Below are 25,505 nucleotides of genomic sequence, written 5' to 3' on the forward strand. Positions count from 1 at the left end.
GAACTTTGTACCTTTTTTAGTCTCTACAACAACAGTTCCTCTGCCCTTAGTTTGCACAAAATCTCCATTTCCCAACTTCACCTTGATTTTGTTTGGCCTGTCAAGTGAAGCAAACATAGAAACATCACACGCCATGTGGCTAGTACAACCACTATCAATAAGCCATAGATTTCTGCCAAATGAATGAGGAGATGAAATAGCCATGAACAAATGCTCATCAGGTTGTGGTTGATTATCAGCCATATTGACCTGTTCAATAGGCTACTGTTTATATTGATCCATCTTCAATCTGCAGTATCTTTCAATATGCTCATATTTGTTGCAAAATCTACACTGGTACTGAGGTTTACCCTTGTAAAAGCAATCTTTCTCTAGGTGATTGGTTGTTTTGCAAATTCCACATGGTGGGAACTTACCGTTCTTTTGAGGTTCTGTAGAAGCCTTCCCTTTACTTTCCTTATCACCAGCAGATTTCTTACCACCATTTTTCTTGTATTTATGCTTTAAGACCAATGCTTCTTCAACAGTTTCTTCTAACCTCATAGAGGTCCTTTGCTCTTGTGCTTGCAATTTGCTAATAAGCTCTGCAACTGACAAATGTTTCAAGTCGCAAGATTCCTCAATTGCTGAAATCTTGGACTCAAACCTGTTTGGCAAGCTAATCAACATTTTCTCTACCACTTTTGAATCTTCAAATGCTTCTCCATAAAGTCAAATTTGATTCACAAGCTGTAAGAGTTTTGAAGAGTACTCATTGATTGTCTCCCCATCTTTCATTCTTAACATTTCATATTCTCTTTTGAGAGCTAACAACTTGATTGTCTTTACTCGATCATTGCCTTCAAACTCTTCTTTCAGTTTATCCCATACTTCTTTTGGTGATTCACAAGCCATTATCCTTGTGAAGATTACATCTGAAATTGCCGAGTGTATGATAGCCAATGCCTTGGGTTTCTTTGCTAAATCATCTTCATACTTCTTAATTTGTGCCAATGTTGGGTTTTGTCTAAGAGGAGCAGGATCATCGTCATTCTCAACAACTTCCCACAAACTCAAGGCCCTTAGATAAGCTCTCATTTTGATAGCCCATACTTGATAATTTTCTCCAGTGAAGATTGGAGGATTAGGAGCAGAAAAATTGCTGGATGCCATTGGAGAAAAAAAATGAGCAGCACACTGATTCACTCAATAATCACAACCCCTTAAGAAGAAAGCTTTGATACCATTTGTGAAAAACTGCAACACAAAAATAAATTGAACGGGAGGAGAACCATTCTATTGATTACATGAGAAACTTATGTACTATTGATTACATGAGAGAAAGTGTGAAATAACTACCTCCACTACTTCTAACTACCTAACATGACCTTAACCACGATCTTAAAATCAAGCAACTACACAATAACTAAATTGACTAAGTAAAAACATAAAAAATATTAAAAACATAAAATGACAATTGATTCTCTGTGGAGAGTAACAGCTGGCCTTCTCTGCAAAAAGTCTCAAAACATCAACAATCTTCAAGCTTTAACCTGTCATCTTTTTCCATCTCCAACATCTTCCTTATTTTATTTACAAAAATTAAGGATGAGACGAGTCCTCAAATCATAGGTATATGATATGAGAAGATCAACAATTCCGGTGGAGCTGTGCATGCTAATGCCGCAAGTCATCGGTATGGGGAGCTGCTGCCTTGCAGCTTCACAAGAGAATAGTATGCCCCACCGCGTCCCAATGAAAGTAGATCAGAATGTGAGCCCTCCTCCACCACTCTTCCATTGTTGATCACTGCTATGGTGTTTGATCTCTGAATCGTGGAAAGCCTGTGAGCCACCACAACACATGTTCTTCCGACCATCATCTTCTCCAGTGCTTCTTGAACTAGGCTCTCTGACACACTGTCAAGCGCACTGGTCGCCTCATCCAGCAGCAGAATTGCTGGGTTCTTTAGTATCGCCCGAGCCAGTGCTATTCTTTGTTTCTGCCCCCCTGATAGCTGCATCCCTCTCTCTCCACAGAAAGTATTGTATCCGTCTGTCATGCCACTGAAAGTGAAGAAGAAATGCTGGGGCTAAGCTTGTTTCCATAAAATGAAATTGACAAAGACTGAATTCTATGTAACTTTGCATACCTGATGAATTCATGAGCATTGGCAAGCCTTGCAGCGTTCCTTATCTCGGATTCCTTGGCATCCTCTTTCCCGTAGGCAATGTTCTCGCTAATAGTACCAGCAAACAAGGTTGGCTCCTGGCTAACTAAAGCGATGTGTGATCTTAGGCTTCTCAGGTTATAGTCCTTTATATCCGTTTCATCTATGAACACAGATCCCTTCAGGGGATCATAAAACCTCTCTATAAGCCCGATAATGGTGGATTTGCCAGACCCGCTTTGTCCCACTAGTGCAACAGTAGTTCCTGCTGCAATTTTGAGGCCAAGGCCCTTGAAGATAAACTGATTAGGACGTGATGGGTATGCGAAGAACACATTTTCCAGCACTATGCGGCCCGTAATTGATATCTTATTAGTTTCAAGCCCCCATGAGTTCTCCGGTGAAATCTCACTGCTCCTGTCCAGGATTGCAAAGACTGACCTCACAGCAGCGCTTCCCCGAGATAAATCTTTAGTCATGCTTCCAGCCTCTGCAATGGTATAGGCAGTGAATAGCAGTGCCAAGAAAGCCTGGAAAAGGCGTTCTGGAGTTATCAATCCTTGCACTAGAAGTCTCCCCCCGTACCAGTAAGCTAAAGCCGTGGAAGCTGCAGCCAGGAATTGGGAGCTAAACAAGCCAATACCCGAAAACCAGGATTGTCTAACACTCTCCTTCTTGGGGCCTTCTAAGCTGTCTCGAAACAACCCCAGAATTCTCTTCTGGGAAGAGAAGGCACTTATTGTTCTGTGGTTAATGACAGCTTCACTTGCTAGCTGGCTTCCTTCCTTTTGCGCCTTTCGAGCTTTTCCAGACAGACTCTTCATCAAAACACTCCTCGAGTAAAAGCTTCCTATCAGTAACGGCTGCGTTGCCATCATCACAAGGGCTAGTCTCCAGGTGAGCACTAGCCCCAGCACATAGGCAAAAGTTGCACCAAAAAATGCTTGAGCCAGCAATGACATTCGGTCACCGACAAGAGAGCGAACCATGTTAGCTTCTGCGGATAACCTTGCACAGATGGCTGCACTAGTGTTCTCATCTTCATCATACCATCCAATCTCAAAAGTCATCAGCTTGTCAAGCAGTTTCTCCCGAACCCGTTTCGTTAGCGTTTCTCCCATGACTGCGAAATTGTAGTGTTGAAGGACATTGGTAGCGAAATTGAAAACTCCAAGAGCTATAAAAATGAGGGAGTAAACTCTTGCATCAGACCTGATGCTGGATTTATCTGTGTGGAAGTAAACAGAGATCAGTCCTCCAACACAGTAAGCGTTTATAGGCTGAACTGTGCCGGAGCCAACAGCCCCTATGCATCCAATCAGGGCTCTACCCCATTCTGGTGCATTCATTTTCAGCAAGCGCCATTGGGAAGGGGTTGGCTTGATTGGTCTGTCCAAGTACTCATCTTCACTTTCATAAGAAGCCTCGAACTGGACAGAGTAAGGTGCACTCATGGAAAGTGCAGGGCTAAATGGCTGCAGAACCGGGCTTGATCTCGTGCTCATTGGACTGCTTGGAACAACTATCTTGTAGTTATTTCTCGTATTGCTGGACATTGGACTCAACGGGCTTGGTGGAACGCCACTGGCCTTGTATACATTACTCAAAGGACTCGGTGGTGGAACACTACTCGCGTTATATACGTTTCTTTCTACTACTAGACCGGGAATACCATTTGAAACTTCTTGTTCCATAGCTGATTGCTGCAACTGCACCATTCTGAAGTATTCTCCATCGTTCATTTGCATCAGTTCTTCATGTGTACCCGATTCAACTACTTTCCCCGACTGTAGCAGGACAATCAAATTGGCCATTCTGATTGTGGAGAGACGGTGAGCGATGACTACTGTTGTCCTTCCTACCATAGCCTGATCAATGGCATTCTGTACAACTCTTTCAGATTGCACATCTAGTGCACTTGTGGCTTCATCAAGTAACAAGATTTTTGGATCCCTGATCAAAGCCCTGGCTATGGCTATCCTTTGCTTTTGCCCTCCTGACAATTGAACTCCAAATTGGCCAACCTGAAATCCACAAGGAAATACAAGTAAAGTACTTGCAGCTATCGACAGCATTATAAGAGTCTTTCAAACCTCTTATCTGGTGACAACAGACAGCAACCTGACATTATTGAGTTTTTGTGGATGGAAATCAACTTACTTGAGTCTCATATGCCTCTGGCAACTTAACAATGAAATCGTGAGCATTGGCAGCTTTTGCAGCTGCAACTAGATCTTCCATTGATGCTCCTTCCTTGCCAAACAGTATATTCTCTTTTATGGATGTTGCAAACAGGACTGGTTCTTGATTAACCAGACCCATTTGTGATCTCAACCATTTGAGATGAAGTCTGTTTATTTTGTATCCATCCAAGAGAATTTCACCTTCGGTGGGATCATAGAATCTTTCGAGCAATGAAATGATTGTGGACTTCCCCGAACCACTTCCCCCAACTATGCCTACAGTTTTCCCAGCTGGAACTCGAAGCTCCAAACCTTGTAAGATCAGAGTATCAGGTCTCGATGGGTAACTGAAATACACACCCTTGAATTCTATTTCCCCCCGAACATACGATAAAGCTTTCCCCTTCTTGTCTTCCGAGTCAATGGTAGGTTCATGATCGATCATCTCAATCATCCGAGCAGCAGCAGCCGTAGCCTCAGTTATGGCAGTGAGATGTGGAAGTGCAGTCAGTATATTCCTGCAAGAGTGAAACTGTTAAAAAGAGTTTGGAATCATCTATGGACGAGTGAAGGTAGTCCATCATCAAATCTGCAGTTGTATGTATATGTGCAGACAGAAAGCGAAAGGCTGTAACAACTCACAATCCTCCCATGAGGACATTGAATCCGGCTACAAAGATGTCGCCGCCCTTTTCCCCTTTCTTGCTGACGAGAATCGATCCAACCCACGCCTGGAAACCCCAACTAACGTAAATAACTCCCATGCTTCCCATCATCAACCCCCTTGCAAACCCTTGCTTGATTCCTAGCTTCATGGTCTTCTCAAGTGCTCTGCTGAATCTTTCAAGTGTTTGATGCTCCCCAACGTAAGAATATACAGTTCTTATAGAGGAAATCGCCTGCTCGGCAATGCTACCAGCAACAGCATAAGATTCAATCGTCTTCATACCGATGTCCAGCATGAGCGTCCCGAACCCTAGTCCAGGGACAATGAACATTATGGTGAATGGAATAGCAGCCAGTGTGAGCTTCCATGACAGGATGAAGGCAAATATAAGGCAGAAGAAGAAGGATGACAGGGCAGCAAGGCAGTCTGGTATCTGCAAGCAACAACAACAGCCATCTCTCAGTTTCCTAAACTAAATGCCAATGAGGAAGAAGAGATTCATATCGGAAACAAAACCTTCTCGCCGATTGCTACTTGGATGGAATTGGAATCGGACGAGATGGTCGAAACAACTTGGTAAGTCTTCGATGAATCGGCTGCCTGAGTGTCGAAGAAACCAACTTCTTGCCTGAGCACAGATTTCAGGTACTTGATTCTCATTCGCGAAGTCTGCCTCTCGGCTGTTCTTGCCCAACAGAGTCCTTCTGCATATTCATTTTGTTTTCGAAAATGTCACTGCTATATCATTCCCGGTTCCTGTAAGATTTATCAAGAGATTCTTACCAACAAACGCAGATAGCCCGACTCCAATGGCGACATATAGCAATCTGAGAGCATACTGCAACGCAAACAGAAAATTTAACGTGGTTTAGCCTCAACACAACACTGAAAACTCAATCAAACAAAACACTAGCAGTCAGTAATTGTTGTCTCAAACTGAATTGCTCTGAGTCTGGCTTGTGCACCTTGTTTACCACAGAGTAAGAAACGTCTGCATTGAGCTTGCCATAGTCATTGATGACGCTGCTGAGCACGAACATCATCAGAGGGATCTGCATCCCGTCTCCGATGCTGCCTAAAGCTCCGGCCATCATCAGCAGCTTGTCGACTCGGTCTGCAAACCGAAACACGCCTTCTTTCTTCTTCATCATCGATCTCTCCAATTATTCCAGCCCGTGGGATACAAAAAAGCCGATGTTAATTTGAATGCGTTTTGCACTCTACAGATTCAAAGCCAGCCAGCCAACCAGCCTGCCTCTAGGACCACCGAATCAATGCATAGTTCAGCAACTCTAATCAGCCTGCATTGCTCTTATAAGTTCATGCACGCCTTAACTGACCAGCTGGCAGGCCGGCTGGCTTTGCTCATTGGCTTCCGCCGGCATCTCCTAGGGAATATGATACTGATATTATCGTAAGCATGCATCATTTTGGCGGCTGTTTGGGATTGACAAGGTTTCAATTTTGGGTTGTTTTCAATGGGAATTCTTTGTCCGGCGATTGTAATTTTAATGTTGTCAGCCAGCCAACAGAGAAACTGTTGTCTAATTCCCTTTGATCTTTCTATCGTTTTCGCTCACCTTGACTTTCTCAGCCCACAAAATACAGCTTCCCTTTTGTAAGCCGAGTTGGTATCTAGCCATCCTTAGATTCCACTTTCCTGCCTTGTTAGAGGGCGTTTGAACGGATCGGCTTATATGCATTCTAGCTCTTCAATCTTCGCATAGATGTTGAAAGGTTTAACTACCCTTGAGATTGGCTGTTGAATGTTGATACATCATGGTAAAAAATACTAAGAAAAGCTAAAAAATAAAAAATAAATAATACAAAGTAAAGATGGTTCGACCCGGAAAATAGGCAAGACTCAGTGGTTGGAGATCACAGGGCGACGAAGGCGGGAGACAGTCTCCCGCCCCCTCCAGCAACGGCAATGCAGACGAGAGAGGTCTCCCGCCCCCACCTAGCAACAATGGCACAGGCAGGAAACCTCTTGTAGATGCATCCCATGCAATGCACAAATTGGATAACTTTACGAGAGGATAGATATTACTTGCAAGAGATCAATATTATCTAGAATCTTAATTTTTAGAGATTTATGATTATTCAATACTTTTCTATAAATAAGCATGATCTCATTCAAAAAAATTAAAGTCTCTGATACTGACGTGAATACAACATTCGAGTTTTTATTATCTTCAGTGTTTGAGTTAAACATTGAGTATTTGCGCAAGAATTTCCTTGTCTCCTCTTTGATAGTTTTCTTCCTTTTAGATTCAAGTAACTGACCATAAAATGTTACTTAAGAAAATTTATTATTGTGCTCGAGCGATAATAAATGTAATTCTTATTTTTTATTGCTTGCGATAAAAAAATATCTTGACAATATTAAAAGGGTGGAGGGAATTAATCATCTATCTCATAATAAACAAAATTAAATTAATTTGACAAGGAATAATGAAAATTCTTTAAGATTTGTCATTTTGTTCTTTCTTTTATCTATCAAGGCAAACCTCTTGTGGGTACCTGGCATGCCCTATAATTGAAATAATTGAATATGGACATTGTGGGGGGCATTGGAATTGCTCTAAGTTGAATCAGTAATTCTATATATCTTACTAATTTCATTGAATTGAAAGAAGAATTTAAGAATTATTCTTTTGGCCCTCTTCTTTTTGGCTTTTTCTTTGGCTTTTTGTATGTAAAATGATTTGTTTTTGGTTAAAAAAATAGTTGATTTGTTAATGAATTTATGTGGGTTGATGGGTGGAAATGGTCTGGAAATTGGTTTGGTTTGGAATGATGGATCTTTGCAATCATGCAGGGATTAGGCCGGCACCCAGAGACAAAGCATTAAATTAACAAAAATAAATGTAAATGTTATTTAGATACTTAAATTTAATATTTGTGATATTAATATCTTATATTTTGTGTGATGTATAAAAGATCAATACAAAATATCAATCAAAATGTGCAACTTGAATATTTAAATAACATTTTTTATAAATAAAACAGTGGTATTTTTAATATCATAAAAATAAATTTCTTTTTTTTTTTAATAAAAGGAGTGTTTTTTTTAATAAGTATTTCATTAAAAAAATCTCAAAGAGTCTAATTTTAAATTAGAGCATATTCCGAGTCTCATAAAAAACTAAAATAATTATATATTTACAATCTACCTAATATTAAAAGACTATATACAAAAATTAAAAAAAATCTTAAAAGGACTACAATTTCAAATTTCAAATTTTTGTCTTCAATCGCTGTCTTATGTCTTATATCTTTGAGTACTTAAAAACTTTAAAGGGAATATTAGTATTTATAATACTAATATTCAATTACTCATTAAACAAATTATTAAAAAAGATCACGAACGTCTTTACATGTCTCATCTCCCTAATAATACGAAGAGAGAGTAACAAATACTTCTTGACAATTTATTAACATTGCCAAGCATTATAATCCATAAGGTTTGATGTAATAAACTTTATACTGATTAATTGTTTTAACCTTTACAAAGAGAAAATAGTCTCACTTTCTCTCTCTCTCTCTCTCTCTCTCTCTTTTTTCCTTTTATAAGTAAAAGTATTATAAAATAAAACCACAAAATATTTACAGGTAAAGTTAAGACACAGTCTGAGCAATCACAAAAAAAAAAAAAAAAAAAGAGAGAGAATAAAACAACAAAATCTAAAAATCAACAAATCTCACCTCACAGCATATTCATACAAGAAAACATGTTGGAAACTATCATGCACTTAAAAGATGCGGTTTAGAAAGGAAGGATTTGTCTTTAGGAAAATATAAGAGGAATCACCAAAAAGAAAAATTCTTTACATTTCAATGACATAACTGACAGGCTTGTACAAAATTCCTGACCTATCTCTATGATCATCTTGTTTTTGCCTAGTTGATACATACACTCAAACATATACCTGTACCCACCCATATAAACATACCTCTCTCTCTCTCTCTCTCTCTCTGTGTGTGTGTGTGTGTGTGTATATGAATGTTACACATAAAAGAATGACCACTCTATGACTTGCTTGCCCCAAAATTGTAATGAAACGAATGACGAGGAACAGCCCCATCAGATCTGAGTCCGCAACCGTGTTAGTAAACTCTGCATGCTCTCAAGTTTCTGGGAGAGCTGTTTAATTTCAGCAAGGTGTTGTCTGGAATGTTCTGAACTGTAAAATTCAGTTGACAGGGATTCGCATTTTGCCTGAGAGTCCAGGACCACCTGCTCAAGCGCAGCTACTGTCGACACCAAGGTTGAGCGTGGGCTTCCAGCAGTGAGCGCTGCCGGTGGACTGAAGCCAGTGCTGCCAAGACTGGTGGCTCTACTAAGCTTGTCTTGGCTGAAAATCTTGTCGAAGCTCTCACTTCCTGCAAATCATAATTGGAGTATTCTGAATATGACTTGAGAGAGAATTCAACAACCATAAGAAAGATGACCACAGCGAAAGAACGAAAGCTTTAACACTTTGATGGACTGCAAAGCAGGAAATTTAGTGTCCTTAATGCTCATTTCTTGGAGGGTCATATACCTGTACTTTCAAATAAAAGTTGACACTAGAAGACCTCCAACTATAAGGTTCGGGATGGCACAGACAATGTCTAGAAATTTTTAGGGGGCAATTCAGTTAGGCCTCTTGTATGCTCGAAGAAGCTTTGGGGCAGAGATGTTGTCTGTTAAGAACCAGCATTTTGGAGCATATACCACAGTGCTAAGGCTTCCATTAGGACAATATTGAAATTCAGGGATAAATTATGAGTTCTTGGAAGAACAGATCCGAGTCATAACGCAAATATGGTTCAACCTAATAAAAAATAATCATTGGATCACCAGATACAAACTGCCCAGCAGTTTGTTCTTCAAGTTTTCTAAGAGACATGGTCCTAGAATGTCATGCACGGAAAGATTTTGCATTTGGATAATATCCAATGTAAGGTCACTTGCCGTGCTCATGCAATGTTCACTGAAATCCAGTATAATTAAGCTAAGGTGGCAAGTTTCATCTAAGTGAAATAAAATTTTGATATTGCAAATATTACTAGCTTAGGGTCCATTTTGAAAACCTTTTGGCTTCCAAAAATTTCCAAAACTGGAAACAATATTTCCCATGGCAAATGGTGTTGCCGGTTCCAATTTTTTGAAAATGGAAAGAAAATTTTGGAAATTATTTAACACAATTAAAACATATTTTTCATTTCCAATCCATCCCATATCAAAGAAACAAATGAAAACCCCATCATTATTTGCCAAACTCTTCTCACTCACCTCACATCCTCATCGACCACCCTTTTCTTACCAGTCGAGAGACCTCCTTGCACTGGTGACCCTTTTTCAACTGGCCAAACATCTACACGTTCTCTCTCTCTCTCTCTACACACACAGAGAGACACTGCTGACCTCAGATTTGGGGTAGGCATCTGGGTGTGTGTAACATTGAAGAACTGGGGTTGTCAAACTGTAAGTCCATTACAATTACCTTTCTGCTATGCACACGAATTTATAAGTGAGATTACTTGGACGAGCAGAATTTCTTTATTCAAAGTTTTCCTGTTCATTGGGTGAATTCTTTAGATTTAGCTTACACTTGGATTCCTAACAAGCAATTGCTATTGTTTAACCCTGCCTAGTTGGAGTTATATAGGAACCATGGGATCTAGCCATGGTAACAGTGAATCTTCCCCTATTCGAGCAAGTTGGTGTTAACAACGATCCTCGACTACTAGTGACACAAGTCTACAAAAAACTAAAGAGTGGGTTTTTTTCTTTTTACAAACAAGGGGAGAATGAAGAGGAACAAGGGGAGTTAAAATTTTGATAGGATATATAGTATTTTGATTTATCATAGTTTGTTTATGTTTTAATCATGATAGGATTTCAACCTTTAAGTTATGGTAAGGATTGGATTTTGCCTATAAATAGGTATATGATGTATTCAGAAATTAACTTCTTATGATTACTGAATAAAACATTATTGATCTCCTCTACCTGATTATTTGCGCTCTCTCTCTGCTTTTACTTCTTCGATTTCTGGTTGTTCCATATTACCAGTCCTCTAATTTTAGAACATTTAGTCCTCGGAAACTGAATCTCTATCATTTTTCCTCTCCAATAGGTAAATCCATTTAAGATGTGGAAACTCCTAGAAGAGACTTATTAGACTTATTCTATTAAGATAAAGAAGAGCATACCAAGGTTGCTTAGTTGAGTGATTGCTGCCTGACCGATGGACTTCTCAAGCTTAAGAACCCGCAGGATTCCAGCAGCTATGCGACCCATTGAGTCAACTTCAGACTTGCACAGCACAACAAGGTGTTGCAGCTCATCCTTTGTCACAACTGCCTCAATCTGAAGGGTGGAATGTCATTGTTAGATGGACTTCATGCACAAGAGATGCAACAAAAGGTTACAGAGTATGATGTTACCGGATCTTTAACAGAGAATTTCAAGTTCTCCACCATCCATCTAATCATTTCATCATGGGCATCATCTTCAGATATCACCACACGAGCTTCCAGATTTACCCCACCGCATACCTCTATGTCTTTAAACCCTTCCAGAGTTAATCCATCCTGTACAGTGTGCTTTTGTGCTTTGGGCTTTAATATCTGCAGACCTTCCACACCAACCTGCATTTTGTCTTTTCATAGTAAATTTAAAGCAATGCAGAAAGTGAAAAATGGTAATGCTGACAGCTAAAAATAATGGAGACTCTTAAGGGTTCTATGTCTGTGTCAAACTACAGCATCTGTTAAATGGAACTCTTAGATGCATAAACACAGAAGGAATGATTATGAGTTTGAGGCAAATTACTTGAGATCTAAATGGAAAATAAATACTAAGTGGATTTAGTCATACTAATTGCTCTTTTTCTCTGACGTTAATAGCCTATGAATTCCAAAATCCAAGACACCTATTTCATGTATGAGTTTAAAATAGATGCTAGGATTTTTCCTCCAACTTATTTTTGAATATGTAAATTGTAAGAATGGCATCTTACTACTTTAATATGAAAAATAGAAAATGTAATCCAATAAAATATGTCAGAATAGTGATCTTTTCTTTTTTACTTGGTTAGTGATGGCATTTTTAACTACATATAAAATGCTACTTCCATATCAAGTCCTGATTCTTGAAAATCAAGGTATCAACAATGTTCATATTGTGCCTTATATGTGTCCTATGTACATATTTTCCATTACCAAAAGCTCAAAGGACAGCAATTGATAAACAGGAATACAAACTATTTGGCTTAAATTGCAGAATATTAATCAGAAAGGATCTAGGGCCTTGATGACAGACAGCAATGAATCACAGAAAGTTGAAGACAGATAATTGATTAATTGAAGAAGAAGAAGAAGCTGGAGAAAAGAAGCCAAGAAGAAAAGAAAAGCAGAGAGAGAGCGAGGCAGAGTGAAGGGGGGGAAATCATATTATTCAATTGTCCAAATCTGAATAAAAGGTTATAATCTGTTACCTATTTATAGGCAAATAAAAGATAACCTTTCTAAAGATAACAACTAATAAAAAATGTGATTATAATCTCTAAAATCAAATATAACTTTATATAATCCCTAATTCAAATAAAATTCTATTATCTAAACAACGATTATAAATCAAAACAAAACAAGATAAAACCTAATCTAAATCTTATTTTCAAAATCAAAATAGAAAAATATCCCTATCATTCTCCCTGGGTGGGAGAAAACTTGTCCTCGAGTTTTGTGAATCTGGACTTGTATTACTAGTAGTTGAGTATTGTTGTCATCACAAACTCAAAGTAAGATAAACTTGCTGCTTCAGTGGCATGATGGCTTAGTGATGAGGATTGTGATTCTTTGCCATTGCTCTGGTCATGGTGGCTTTCACAAACTTTGTGGCTGTTGATTAGGGAATGTTGCTGTGCGGCCATTGTTGTGTGCTGATGAGAATGATGGTTTAGTGATGTAGAACAGATGGAAGCTTATGAAAATTCAGAATTAAGTTTTGCTTTGATACCAAATTTGATGCGGGACAGCAATGAATCACAGAAAGTGGAAGACGGATAATTGATTAATATATTAAGAAGAAGAAGAAGAAGAAGAAGAAGAAGAAGAGAAAATCAGAGAGAGAGACTCAAGAAGGGGAAATCATATTATTTAATCGTCCAAATCTGAATAAAGGGTTACAATCTGTTACTTATTTATAGGCAAATAAAAGATAACCTTTCTAAATATAACAACTAATCAAAATATGATTATAATATCTAAAATCAAGTATAACTCTATCTAATCCCTAAATCAAATAAAATTCTATTATCTAAACAACTATGATAAATTAAAACAGAACAAGATAAAACCTAATCTAGATCATATGTTTAAAATCAAAATAGAAAAATATCCCTATCAGGCCTAAAGCACCACTGCAATGTAGGCAGAAACCAATATATTCAACCAGATTGAACAAAATATTCAACACTCCTAAAGCATCACAATCAACCAAGGTAAACCCTGTACCACAAAAGAACTGCCTTAAAGGCACACGAACCCTGTAGGCCTGTACCACAAAAGAATAAGAAGAAAACCAGGGGTTCCCCCTAAATAGAAATAGGTAAGAGCAACTCATTCAAAAACGACAAATCAGAGGCTTGAAAAATGAATGTTCCTTTCAACCAAAAGAAAATGGTAGATACCCTTTAGATAAAAAATGGGGTTCTCTCTACATCCATAGCTATAGGGTCTTGTCACCAAGTTTTAACTCCAGAAAATATGATTCAGAATCCCTTTTCCATTCTAAAGCAATTTAGATGTCAGCAACAATAAACAATTTTAACAGAAGGTCCATCATCAGTGCTCCAGTTTGGAGTCTTTTGACAAACTAAGCAGTGAAGGGGAAAACCTCAATTTTGATCAAGGGACTGGAGGAGGGAAAAATCTTTCCTCTTCTTATAAAGTTACGCACACGGTAGAACAAAATCAAAAGCATTGCACTGTTGCAAATATAGAGTATCATAACATCTATCACTCAATTGTGTATCCCAGCCAAAAGGCATGGCATCCCACTGAAGCTGTGGTCTTCTGTTAGAGATCCAATCAGTTCACTCATGTAGGAGTTCCGTGGAAGTAATCCACAAACAAATTCCATAATAGGTCAAATTCCACGTTGTATACGTGTTATATTAGTAAGAATTAAGATCAACTTCAAATCTGGAAAATACAGATAGTATGAAGGGAAATATGAAACATTTTCTCATTTTCTCACCGTTATCAATTCGACAGGACATTTCAGGGGAACAAGTAATTTTTCTTTGCCATTCACCACATGACCTGGATTACTTTTTGCTTTGACACGCAAACTTTGGAAAGTTGTGTGCCAGCACCTCTCTTCTCTCTGAAGATCTTTATTATAATATAAGGACCGCACTTCTATATTCTCCTGCGCTCCTTCGAGAGCAAACAACCAATCTTTCAATTCAATAGATAATTCCACATCATCAGGTGTACTCAATTGCAAGAAAACGTTTTCATTCTCATCTGAAGTTCCATCTGAACAAATGAAGGAAACTGTTAGGGTGTTCAATAAAATAAGTGCAGGATTCAATAAACATAGTGAGATGAAAACCTACTGATCATAGTCTCTTGGAGCTCATTTACAGTAAGAGGTGATGCTTTAAAAAGTTTTGACAAAGGCCCAGCAGACAAATTTTCCAACCCTTTAGTAAGCCCCTCACCAGGACCACCATCTGGCCCCAATATTCCAAATCGGTGCAAGAGGGCTTCAGCATAATTCATTCCTCCACCAAGTCGAACACCAGCTACACAAGCTGACAAACTCAAACTATGACATTCCATATCCTGTGCACTGAATGGAACTATATGCACCATGCTTATGTCCAAAAAAGGAACCAGCGGAGTACTACCATTTGATAGACGTTTCAGTCTCTTTTGCACCCAAAAGACTGTTCTCAACTGAGGACATCCATTTCCAGCCCTGAGCACACCATTTTCAGTATGATTTGGCAGTGTACCATTACCATCTGCCACATTACCTTCAGTATCTGCACAGTCCACCTGGACACTCTCCCAACGCAAACTGGATGAAATAGCTATGGCACCACCAAGGGTTCTATGAGTAACTTTGACAAATAGATTGTCTCCAAGGAACTGAACCAGTGGCATGCCCTGAATATCTACAGATGATGATTCCATAAATCTTAGCTGAAGGTTCCTCACTGCCAAGCTTACAGCAGTATCACTAGGAACCTTTTCCATTAGTTTTCCATCTGAAAGTTCATTTTTAGTTTTCTTCAGTCGGCTACTTTTCCCAATAATAGCTATCTTTTCACTGACCCTACCGAAGTAGGCATAGAGATCCAAAACAAAAAATAACTGCTCAACTGAAGTATTGGACAAATACTGTTCACTAGCAACCCCAACTCTGACCAGTCCTCCTGGGGGAGGAACACTTTTTAATGGGCTACCATCTGCAGTTACCATGGCCACCTCAATGCAAGCATCTTTCAGGTCAACACATCTCCACAAGCCTGAAGATGAATCCAGATGAACAGGAAGTCCTGTAGAGTCATCACATGTTTCTAAAGACAAACTGATAAGAGAGGCTCCAGTAGTCCATTTCTTCTGGCTAGCATCGATGGGCTGGTCCTCCCAAAGACAAAAGCAAGCAGGATCTTTCTCCAGGTTCAACAGCTTCAGCTCTAGTGAAGGTGATTCTGAAAAGAACAAATGCTCAATATGAAGCCTTGCTCCAGAAAAAGAGCTCTGAAAATTTGTGCTGCCATCAGCCACAGGAGACATTGGGTTTTGCATGTCCAGAGGAACAGTTATATCTAAACCCACAAGATTCAATTTGAGGGAGTTAACTGAGAAGTCTGGTAAAACAGTGCCAGGATTGACCACAATTCCATCAGCCAACAAGGAAGCAATTTTTAGACATGATTCTTCCTGAAGGTGAATCTGAAAAGGGGAATGCAATATTTACAACTAAAGCTATCAGACCAGATGAATATCAAGAGTCTGTCACTGAAACAACAGATACATACCATAAGAGGCTGACAATTGATAACTGTTTGTGATGCAAAGGCTGGTGGGGCTGGGGAGGGCTGGACCTGAAGAGAATGGATGCATACTAGAGGATGACCATTTAATTGCCACAGTTGGTGTTCCAGGGGATATATTGGAGGACAAAAGTTCTTAGCTGTTAAAACAGCAGAAGAAAGATATGAACTTTAGTTACATAAATTAGGTTATACAATAATTAATGACCAATAAATGGACTTCTTCCGGAACAAAGGGACATGCCAAAGATTACCAAACTCAGGGATATGCAGAAAGCTTTCGCTAGCAGCCTGCATTGATGGTTGCACTAAGGTGCATGGAGGATGTGAAAAGGTATCCCTGCATTTTACCATCCAAATAACGCTTAGATATATGTTTGATAATGAAATGATAAACAAATAAATCCAACCACATTGTAGCATATAATCCTATTTGTGATAGTTTATCCTCGCTCAGAGTCGCAGAACATTTTGCTGCCTTGCAAATGCCACCCTAGGAGGCATTATTTTCAAAAGATTTTCAACAAAGGTGCCCAGGACTGCAAGGACTAGATGGATCCAAACAGAGAAATGCAGAAATCTCAACCTCTTAATTTAATTGAAAAAGATATACAAAGTGCTGCTATATTTTATGAAGATAATAATGCTGTGTCATAGTTGTGCAACATTAAACATCATTTGCTAGTTTTCACCATTTAAACATAATCACCAATGAAGGATCCATTTGTTTCAATGTAAAATATTTTAAATTGGAAAACCATTTTCATGTAAAAAATACATAAAAAACCAATTTATTATCTTATTTTCTGGCACTTGGCTTTCATTTAAAAGATTTCCAGGAAAAAAAAAAAAATGAAATCTGTCTTCAGATGCATACAAATGCTAGTTTTGCTCCACTAATCTTTAAATCTCTATTCCAAGAAGTGACATAAACAACCATGGAACTTGAGTTTGCATAGTGATTTGCAGGAAAATCCATTAGAATTCATTTTCCCTTTCAACCACATACATGAAGTCTCCAAATCCAATTGCTATCGAGTCCAATTGTTTGAAGGAAATATGGCACATGCACAGCCTGATCTCCATAACTCCCAGAGACTCCCCACAACAGAGAAAAACGGTGATTGTGGAATTTAGGTAACAGCAGCCAATGAAGAGTGGATAGGGAAGTTGGAAAATCTTACAATATTTTGTGCCATACTAGTCTGATTTCTTGTTAGAATAATGAGGTTTTACTATTCGTCAGAAAAAGAAAAACGAGTTATCAAAATGTTCTAGGTAAGTCAGTTTTTGCATTTGAAATTTTGAAGTAAAGTGTGATTGCTTAAAAAAATATTTTACTTACTTTTTGCCATCCGAACGCTGAAAAGTAGGGAAAATTTTAATAGGAAACACTGTAGGTCAAAACAAATAGAGCTGAAATCAAATATTTAGAACCCTATTTTGCTGTGGCAATATATAAAATTATTAACAACAAAATTAATGAAAAGTGCACTACTCTTGTTTTAGCTAATTAGAGAACTGCACTACTTAATAGCAAGAAATTCATATAAAAGGGAAGACAATAAAAATACCTTAGAAACAGTCCGCTTATCTTCACATGTGTCAAGTATTTGACATTTTCTCCATCAGAAACACTTGCCTACAAAAAGCACGAAGATGCACCATGCTGATATAGGAAACAGAAGATTGATTTTGAAGTGCATGGTAAGCTCCAAACTAAACAGTATGCCAAATTCTGAACTAAACTATATGCCAAACAAGAACACTGGACAGGAATATCCCCAAATAAATTTGTGAAGGCTAATATTGTGTGTGATCCTCTTAAATTTTCATGATAAGATACCCGAGAAAAGAGAAGCGACTGCATTAAAAGTTCAAGCCGGAATTCTGCAAGCAAAAACAAAATTATTAGCAAAATAACCAAATATCTTGCCCAGAAATATAATTTTACAAGAAAAAGGAAAGGAGGGAAAGAATAAACAACATGTTTTAAGTGGGAGGAAAAACTAACCAGCATCTTTAATACAAAGAAATATATGGTCCACGATAATAGAGACAAGAGAACGGCCTGCTGCTTCTGTAGAACGCTGCAATTGGTCACACACGTACACAAAAGGGTGTTAATATTTTTTCCGATTCGCAGTTGACAAGATGATTCTTTTAGAAGTAAACATTGTCCAAGAAAATTATCAATGGAAACTTAAAACCTGTTGAGCATTTGGATTCAAATCTCCTCTATTTAGACAAACGTATAGGCCCGTAAAGAAGCGGAGAAGAGCACGTAATCCTGCCGACATTAATGCATTTTACAACCTTGCTGCTGATAACAATAACCAGTGGGTAATACTAAAAATCCATCAATGAAACATAAAAGAATTGAGGTACCGGGTTCACTTAAAGCAGGACAAACAGCTTCAGTAATATGCAACTGGACCTCAAGACCCAGGGGACTATTTAATTCTGTCCTTTGTATTGTGATCTGATCATACAAAATTCAAAGAAAATATACCACCTCATTAATATAGACAAGTTTTTCTAACAAAAAGCAAAGTTTAATATGAATTAACTTGTTAAAGTGTAAATATGTATTACATAAGCCTGTCCGGAAATTCCTTCAATAAACCGCTCCCCACCAAAAAACACTCGTTTTGCCCCATCATCATCTTTCTTGGTAGATCCTTCTTGAGAAGAGGCAAAATGAGCATCAGCAAACATGTCGGGATGTGGCAGAAGGTCAACAGATAGAGATTCCCACTCAAGTTTCTGGATAAAATGAAAAGATAAAAAAGTCCCATTACTTACATGGATGTAAGCAGTACTACACAACTGTTATCAATGAATAGCAAAGACTAATAAATAACAGCAGAAGAGACTTGAACTTCCAGGGAAGCATACATGCCCAATGCATGGAATGTTTGCCAAGCAAAAAGAGGAATAGCACCTTAAACTGTCCCCAACAACAAACACCCCCCCCCCCCCCCCCAGCACGCACGCACACACAAAATAACCTCCCTCCAAAAGATAAGGACCACCAAACAGAAAAAAGATAAAGAAAAAAAAGTTGCAGTTCAAAGACCATGCTCATATAATTAATTACCTTGAACACATAAATGAACTTTTTATCACTGGAAAAGTCCCTTGCTTCCTTCAGATTGACAACCTATTAAAGAAAGATCATTTAAATGAGTAATGTTCTCAGTAAGAAACTAAAAATTAATCGGACAAGGGATATAGAACATTGCCTGCCAATTCTCATTAGTGGTGTAGAGCAAAAGGTTGCGGATGGTAATAGAGGCCATTGGCGATGCCCTGGTTGAATGAAGAATAAAAAATTAAAGCTAAAAAATGAGGGGAAGGCAGAGTTCAAAAGATAAGGGTTAACAGATGGAACCACCATAATAGACAAACCAGGCCCCCAACATCAATTTAAGGAGGGTGGTATTGCCCCATCTCACAGGGGCTCAGGGCTCTTTGATGAAAAGTATTCATGGTCACATATAACCTTGGTATGAAAGGCATGAAGTTGCTATTTTACCCAGTATATCATAAGCATATCAGTGAAAAATGAAGATCATAAGTATTTTAACTGGAAAGTAAAAATCAGTGTGCCAGATCCATTGAACAGCCCCAACAAAATGAGCCTCAAACATGATCAGTTCCCAAGTTATAATGCCTGGAATGAATAAAGCATAATTTCACAAGTTAAAGCATACTTTTATTTTTTAACTTTACTGCTCAACAGAAGAAGAGCACAGACATCGCATTGGACAAGGTAACAAGTTCCAACCTACATTAGGTGTTCCAGAAGCTATAGAATCCAAAAACTTTCATCAAAATTAAGGTTTTCAAAATATTGAGTTAACCCTTAGTTTGTTCAACTTCCTACGATGTTTTCCAGCAGCTCAAAAATTATAGTTTTCCAAAATCTGGAGTTGTAATACATTGTCAAACCTCATCATGCGCAAAGGTAGAATCTTTTAAATTTGGAAACTGGTCTTTGAATTCCTTGACTACTCCGGAAAACAGTGTGCGTGTGTGTGTGTTTAGAGAGAGAGAGAGAGAAGGGGGGGGGGGGGGGGAGAGTAATTTGGAAGAGGAGGAGCAAAGCACATTAACAGAGAGCTTTAGCTTCACAAGAGAGAAAACTGGAACTATATTGATTAAGCATGAGGCCCAAAAAAGAGGTAAGGTGAGTTTGATCAAGTCAAGCTCAATGATAAATTTGAAATCTCTTAGGCCCAAACTTTTTAAGAATAGATAAATAATAAACAATCCTAAAATTTTAAGAATTTCCAACTGCAAAGCACCATCAAGTACAGAGACAAATACAGGAGGGTTTCAGTTTAAACAAATGGAAAGGGCATCAGACACAGCTAGTCTATGAAAAAAGAGACTACTATAAAGAAATTTCAGAAACTAGGGGACTTACTAACAAAAAGCATATGCTCAGAAAGGCTACATGCCGATAGAAGATCATTTACCAGGGAACAATTGCAAAAAAGGTTTTGAAAGATTTCCATGAAGAAAAAGATAAGAAAGGAATAGTCTAAACACATAGTAGATATATGTCAAGCCTCAAATCTGAGGCTAGGCCAATTCTGGAATTATAGAACAGATAGAGAGTTTGGAGGGAGAATTTGAAAGGAGGAGGGAGAACTTGAGAGAGAGAGAGAGAAAGAGAGGGAAAAGAAGTTAGAGGGAAAGAATCAGTATTCTCATTCACGATTCCCATCCTCCTACACATGGCCTTTTATAGGCTTCTTCCCTTGGTTGTTATGACATAACTGAATAGGTACAACCTACTTAAGCTGAGCTGTAACTGCTTTAGTACAATAGGCTTATTCATCCTTAATCTAATTACAATAGTGTCCTTAGGGTCATGACAATATAAAAGCATCAATAAATTTAAGATTTTCAGGAATGAAAATTACCAAGTTGCTCCTCCTTTCTGTCGAGCACCGCCATGAGTTTCCAGTAGCAGATTGACAGTATGCACTTGTAAAGTCATTCCATCTGCAATCTGATAATTATATTAGGTCAATAATGCAAGTCAAAAGATCAAAGATGAGGAGGCATACAAACACCTCATTCAACATGAAAAATCAGGGCTAATCAGTTTTGCACCCGCCCCCCCCCCCCCCCCCTTGAAAAAAAAAAAAAAAAAAAGGTGTAATTAGATTTCCGACCCTACCTGAAAATCACACGACAGCCTTCAATGCAAAATGCGACATATAAGCAGTTCAAAGTGACACAAAATACTAAGTTCTCGTAAACTAATGATAAGCATGTCTCAGGTGTAACAAACAAAAGCTAGAGCAACCTATATATAACGAAAATTTCTTATTTTGTCACGCTATCCTCCCCCTCACCCCAATTTTGTTATTTTTCGCAGTCTCTAGCTACTGCTGCTCATGTGCACCACCACCAACAACCATGGACATGGTTGGGGCAGTGACCAATCCATGAGGGTGATTAAGTTGGGGTAGTGACAGCTTGGGGAGGGAAAGCAGAGAAAGTTCTGGTGGTTTAGCTTAGAAAGGGCCTGAGGGTGGTGACATGAGGTTGAGAGCTCAAGCTTGCAATTGATGAAAGAACGGGGCTAGGATAGCATGGATGGAGGAGAGGTGACTAAATGGGGGTTGGTTTGTCAAATCGGTTGAAGAGTGAAAAGGTTCAAGAGCCTCAAAGGTGACAGATGGGGTTGGGACTTGGATATCCATTGGTAGCCATGATTGGTGGTTGATTTTAGTTGGGATAAGTGGGGTTGGGGATGACGGTCGAACATTGGCTCTAGAGAAGGAAGAGACGCGATTGCCAAGTGGGTAGAAAGTAAAGATAGTTAGCACATATACTGTAATTCTTCATTGCTCTGTTTTCTTTCAATAAATCAATCGTTTGCTCTTTTTAATTTTCTCTATGACAAATTTGTTCTTCTAGATATTTTTCCTGTTAGATATTTGTTTCTAGATATTGCTCAATGTCAAGGCAATCACATTGGTCAATATCCTTTTGAATAAGGATGACAATACATACCACTTACATAGAGGCAACATGTCTACCCACAATAACAAACTCCAAAGTCAGCTTCCATTGATGTTTTGCCACTCGCACCAAGGTGCAAGGTAAAAAGTTTTACAAAGAGTAAACAAACATGTGTATGTAACTTTGAACTCCCTGGCATAAAAAAAAAAAAAAAAAGCCAAGGAAAATACTGAACGAATCAAATTGAGTTACTACCATATGTCCATCCTAAACAATGACACTCAATTAATACCATTAAATGCCAACATTGGAAGTCATCTTCAAATGAGTGAGAAACTAACCTTATCGGCAAATCCATAACCACTTCCTTTTGCAGAGTTGGGGGATGGTTGTGCACTGAATGTGAAATAGGAAATTGAGATGAATACATGAAATTAACAAGTTAGTATATAAACTGACCTTGAACATAAGATTATGCTAGAGTAGCATTACCTACTTGTGCTCCTACATGCATCCAAATCATCATTCTCTTCTAGAACCAGATCAAGCCTATCAATTTGAACGACAATGGGCTCTACTTGTACATTACTCAATGATGGGAGCTTCAGAAGACAGACCATATCAAAATCAATTAGGAAAGTAAACAAATTTAACACCATTAGAAGCAATAACTAAGAATTGAAAAATGCAGGGCAGTGTGAGAACAAGGAAACACACAAAACCCTGCTTCCTTGTTGAAAAGGATGAGGCAAAGAAATTCAATACAACTAATACCGGGCCAAGTTTCATTTCTTTTCTTTAATTCTTTTTTTTTCCTTTTTTTTTTTTCTTCCTCTCTCACTGAGGCTATTAAAACAAAAATACGACCAAAAGATAAATAAATAGAAGATCTGATACTGTTGTTTTCTGAAGGTAGTTAGGATCCAAAATCTATTTTTCTTTTCTTTTCCAGAGATTTCTCAGCAACAAATCCGGGGCATAAAATTTATAGCAGCGGACAATCACGAACTCATCGGTAATGCAAAAATGTGATGAGGATTCAGAAGTTACTAACCATAATTTCTAATTTTCCGACCTTCGCCGTTGTGACATTCATAGCCGGCGGTAATCCAAGACTGGAATGCAAACCATCTCCATATATATCTACCAAATTCCAGATAACCACACAGAATTCCAAATCAAATCTCACTATATTCACTCAGCTCACAAAGTAAACCCCAGATTTTCAGTAAACGCAATCAGAACGCAAGTTACCTAAATTGGAGAGCTGCACAGTGCGGCCCTGCAATTTGAACTGATCTCTGGTGAACGATTTGAGCCAGTACTTGAGCGTGTACTCCAAGGCCCGAGCTAGTATTGACTCCATCTCCCAATTCTCTCACCTCAACTCGCCAGAAAATCCCGGAGAGACTCAGAAGTTCTCTGGAATCCTCTAGATCTAATTGCGACGTGAAAAGGAGGTGATGGCGGGAAGACGAGCGGTTGATCTTCCGACGAGACGGCAGCTGAAGAGTCGCCCGACCACCATAAACCACCAGATCGTCGCCGCCGCGGCCGCGCTGTCTGCCGGGCGAGTTCGGGTGGGAATCTCGAACCGAAAAGCCGAGAAGGACGTTGGAAAGAGGGGGCGGGGACGCCTGCGAGTGCTCTTTATAAGGAAGCCAAAACGGTGTCGTTTCGTATCTGTCTGGCGTGGCCCCTGGGTGGAGTGGGGCCCTCGGGGTTGCCGCTTTTGGAAGTGCGTCCAATCATTGACCACTGATCAACGTGATGATCATTAGGCGGCAGAGGATCAACGGTGAATGATGAAGGCGATCTTAGAACGAGGGAGACGCCGCGGAGTAGAGAATCGAACGGAACCGAGCTTCGGATCGCGTGAGTGTCAGACAGGCAGTCAGGGAAGAGGGCCCACAGGAGGTATTGTCGGTGTCTGTAGCAATTCTAAGGAAATTGTTTTTAGATAGCAAATTAATTAAAAAACTTAAAAATTATTAAAAATAAAGCAAAGTTATTATTAGCATTGTAAAAGCCAAGATTGTGGCAATCTAGTGATGCTTAAGCCTAAACAGGTGTTGAAGTAAAATTAAAACTTTATCAGCCAAATGGGTTTATTATTCCTTATGTACGAAACGTCTCGAAGGTATTGTTTTAACGTTTTAAGACTATTTTTAATTTTAAAATATTAAAAAGACCAAAAAAATGTTTTATAATTTCAAAAATATTTTGATATTATTTCATAATATTAAAAAATTATCAAAAATGCATTTTGAATTTAAAAACGTGTTTTTATCCATCAAGTCAGGTTTTTTTCATTTCTAACTCTAAATTTTTATTTTTATTTTCAGAATTTATTGGAATATATTATAAAATTTATATTTATTTTTATATTAAAATTATATTTATAAAAATACTCTTATATTTTTTTATCTATATATTTCTCTTACATTTTCATTTCTTATTTTTTTAAAAAAAATGTTATTTTTTCATTTTTGTTTTGTTTCCTATCTATTTTTCATTTTAGTTTAACCTACATTATTCTATTATTTTTCTTAATAAAAAGGAAAAAATTAGATAATAAAAGATATCATGTGTTTAGTTTGAAATTGTTTGAATTACTATAGCATGATAGAGGATATAATATGATTAATAATTAAGAGTCGATTTCTAAGCCCGAGCTCTACCCGAGCACTTGTTGACTAGGGTAAGAATATGTTATTTTGTTTAAACTTAATTTATTATTATTTTACTTTATTATATGTTGGGCAGTCAAATACCAGCATGAGCAAAAGACGAGTGTAGCGGAGATGAGGATGTTAAGATGGATGTGCGGACATATAATAAAGGATAAAATTAGAAATGAAGTTATTCGTAATAAGGTAAGAGTAGTGCCAATCGAGGAAAAGATGAGAGAGACTAGACTAAGATGGTTTGGTCATGTGAGAAGGAGACTAAGAGACGCTCCTGTGAGGAGAGTTGATGAAATGGAACAATTAGTCACAAAAAGAGGTAGAGGTAGACCCAAGAAGACTTTGAGAGAGACATTAAAATTTGATATGAAATATATGGATCTAAATGAGAATATGACAAAAGACAGAAATACATGAAAGTCTAGAATTCATGTAGCCAACCCCACATAGTGGGATAAAGGCTGGATATGTTGTTATTGTATATATATATATATTATATTATATTAAATAATTAAATTAATTTATATAATAATTTTATATTAAATAATATATTTATAAAATTATAAATAAATATATTAATATATTTATAAATAAATTTGTTTATGAACTATTCGCGAACTTCTAATAGACTATGTTTACGAGCCTCTAATTGAACTTATTAATATTTACGATTTTCTAATCGAATATATTCACGAACTTTAATGACTTTTAACGAGCCGAATTTTTTGTATTTAAGAAGATTCGAACCCCAAACTTAAAAAAGTAAGA

At 38.0% G+C, this 25,505-nt stretch overlaps 3 protein-coding genes across 6 annotated transcripts; all 3 read right to left on the reverse strand.

Moving 5' to 3' along the window:
* Positions 1–261: 261 nt before the first annotated feature.
* Positions 262–1,152, reverse strand: LOC127792249 (uncharacterized). Its single transcript, XM_052322696.1, has 2 exons — positions 752–1,152; positions 262–646 (listed from the first exon to the last, which is right to left on the reverse strand). Exons 1-2 carry the CDS (start codon positions 1,150–1,152, stop codon positions 262–264), a joined length of 786 nt encoding a protein of 261 aa, XP_052178656.1.
* A 223-nt stretch (positions 1,153–1,375) lies between these two features.
* Positions 1,376–6,147, reverse strand: LOC127792471 (ABC transporter B family member 15-like). The gene is made up of 8 exons (XM_052322969.1): positions 5,965–6,147; positions 5,783–5,837; positions 5,516–5,703; positions 4,975–5,432; positions 4,310–4,850; positions 3,832–4,173; positions 2,132–3,738; positions 1,376–2,045 (listed from the first exon to the last, which is right to left on the reverse strand). Exons 1-8 carry the CDS (start codon positions 6,145–6,147, stop codon positions 1,670–1,672), a joined length of 3,750 nt encoding a protein of 1,249 aa, XP_052178929.1. The 3' UTR covers positions 1,376–1,669.
* Positions 6,148–8,806: 2,659 nt separating this feature from the next.
* LOC127792050 (uncharacterized) lies at positions 8,807–23,675 on the reverse strand. Of its 4 annotated transcripts, XM_052322354.1 has the most exons (20): positions 23,305–23,675; positions 23,105–23,193; positions 22,543–22,652; positions 22,392–22,446; positions 21,000–21,088; positions 19,311–19,377; positions 19,166–19,228; positions 18,661–18,831; positions 18,454–18,547; positions 18,276–18,355; positions 18,080–18,155; positions 17,912–17,955; positions 17,640–17,707; positions 16,320–16,405; positions 16,051–16,205; positions 14,617–15,964; positions 14,253–14,536; positions 11,438–11,641; positions 11,204–11,360; positions 8,807–9,385 (listed from the first exon to the last, which is right to left on the reverse strand). In XM_052322354.1, the coding sequence occupies exons 1-20, from the start codon at positions 23,414–23,416 to the stop codon at positions 9,087–9,089; spliced, it is 3,651 nt and encodes a 1,216-aa protein (XP_052178314.1). In that variant the 5' UTR covers positions 23,417–23,675; the 3' UTR covers positions 8,807–9,086. The 4 variants fall into 4 exon arrangements, with proteins under 4 accessions (XP_052178314.1, XP_052178316.1, XP_052178315.1 ...); XM_052322356.1 differs by lacking the exons at positions 23,105–23,193; positions 23,305–23,675 and adding an exon at positions 22,102–22,242 and having other exon boundaries at positions 22,543–22,615; XM_052322355.1 differs by lacking the exons at positions 23,105–23,193; positions 23,305–23,675 and having other exon boundaries at positions 22,547–22,617.
* Between the last annotated feature and the right edge of the window lie 1,830 nt (positions 23,676–25,505).

Source organism: Diospyros lotus, chromosome 15, assembly GCF_014633365.1.
Source record: "Diospyros lotus cultivar Yz01 chromosome 15, ASM1463336v1, whole genome shotgun sequence".
In the NCBI taxonomy this organism is placed as follows: Eukaryota; Viridiplantae; Streptophyta; class Magnoliopsida; order Ericales; family Ebenaceae; genus Diospyros; species Diospyros lotus.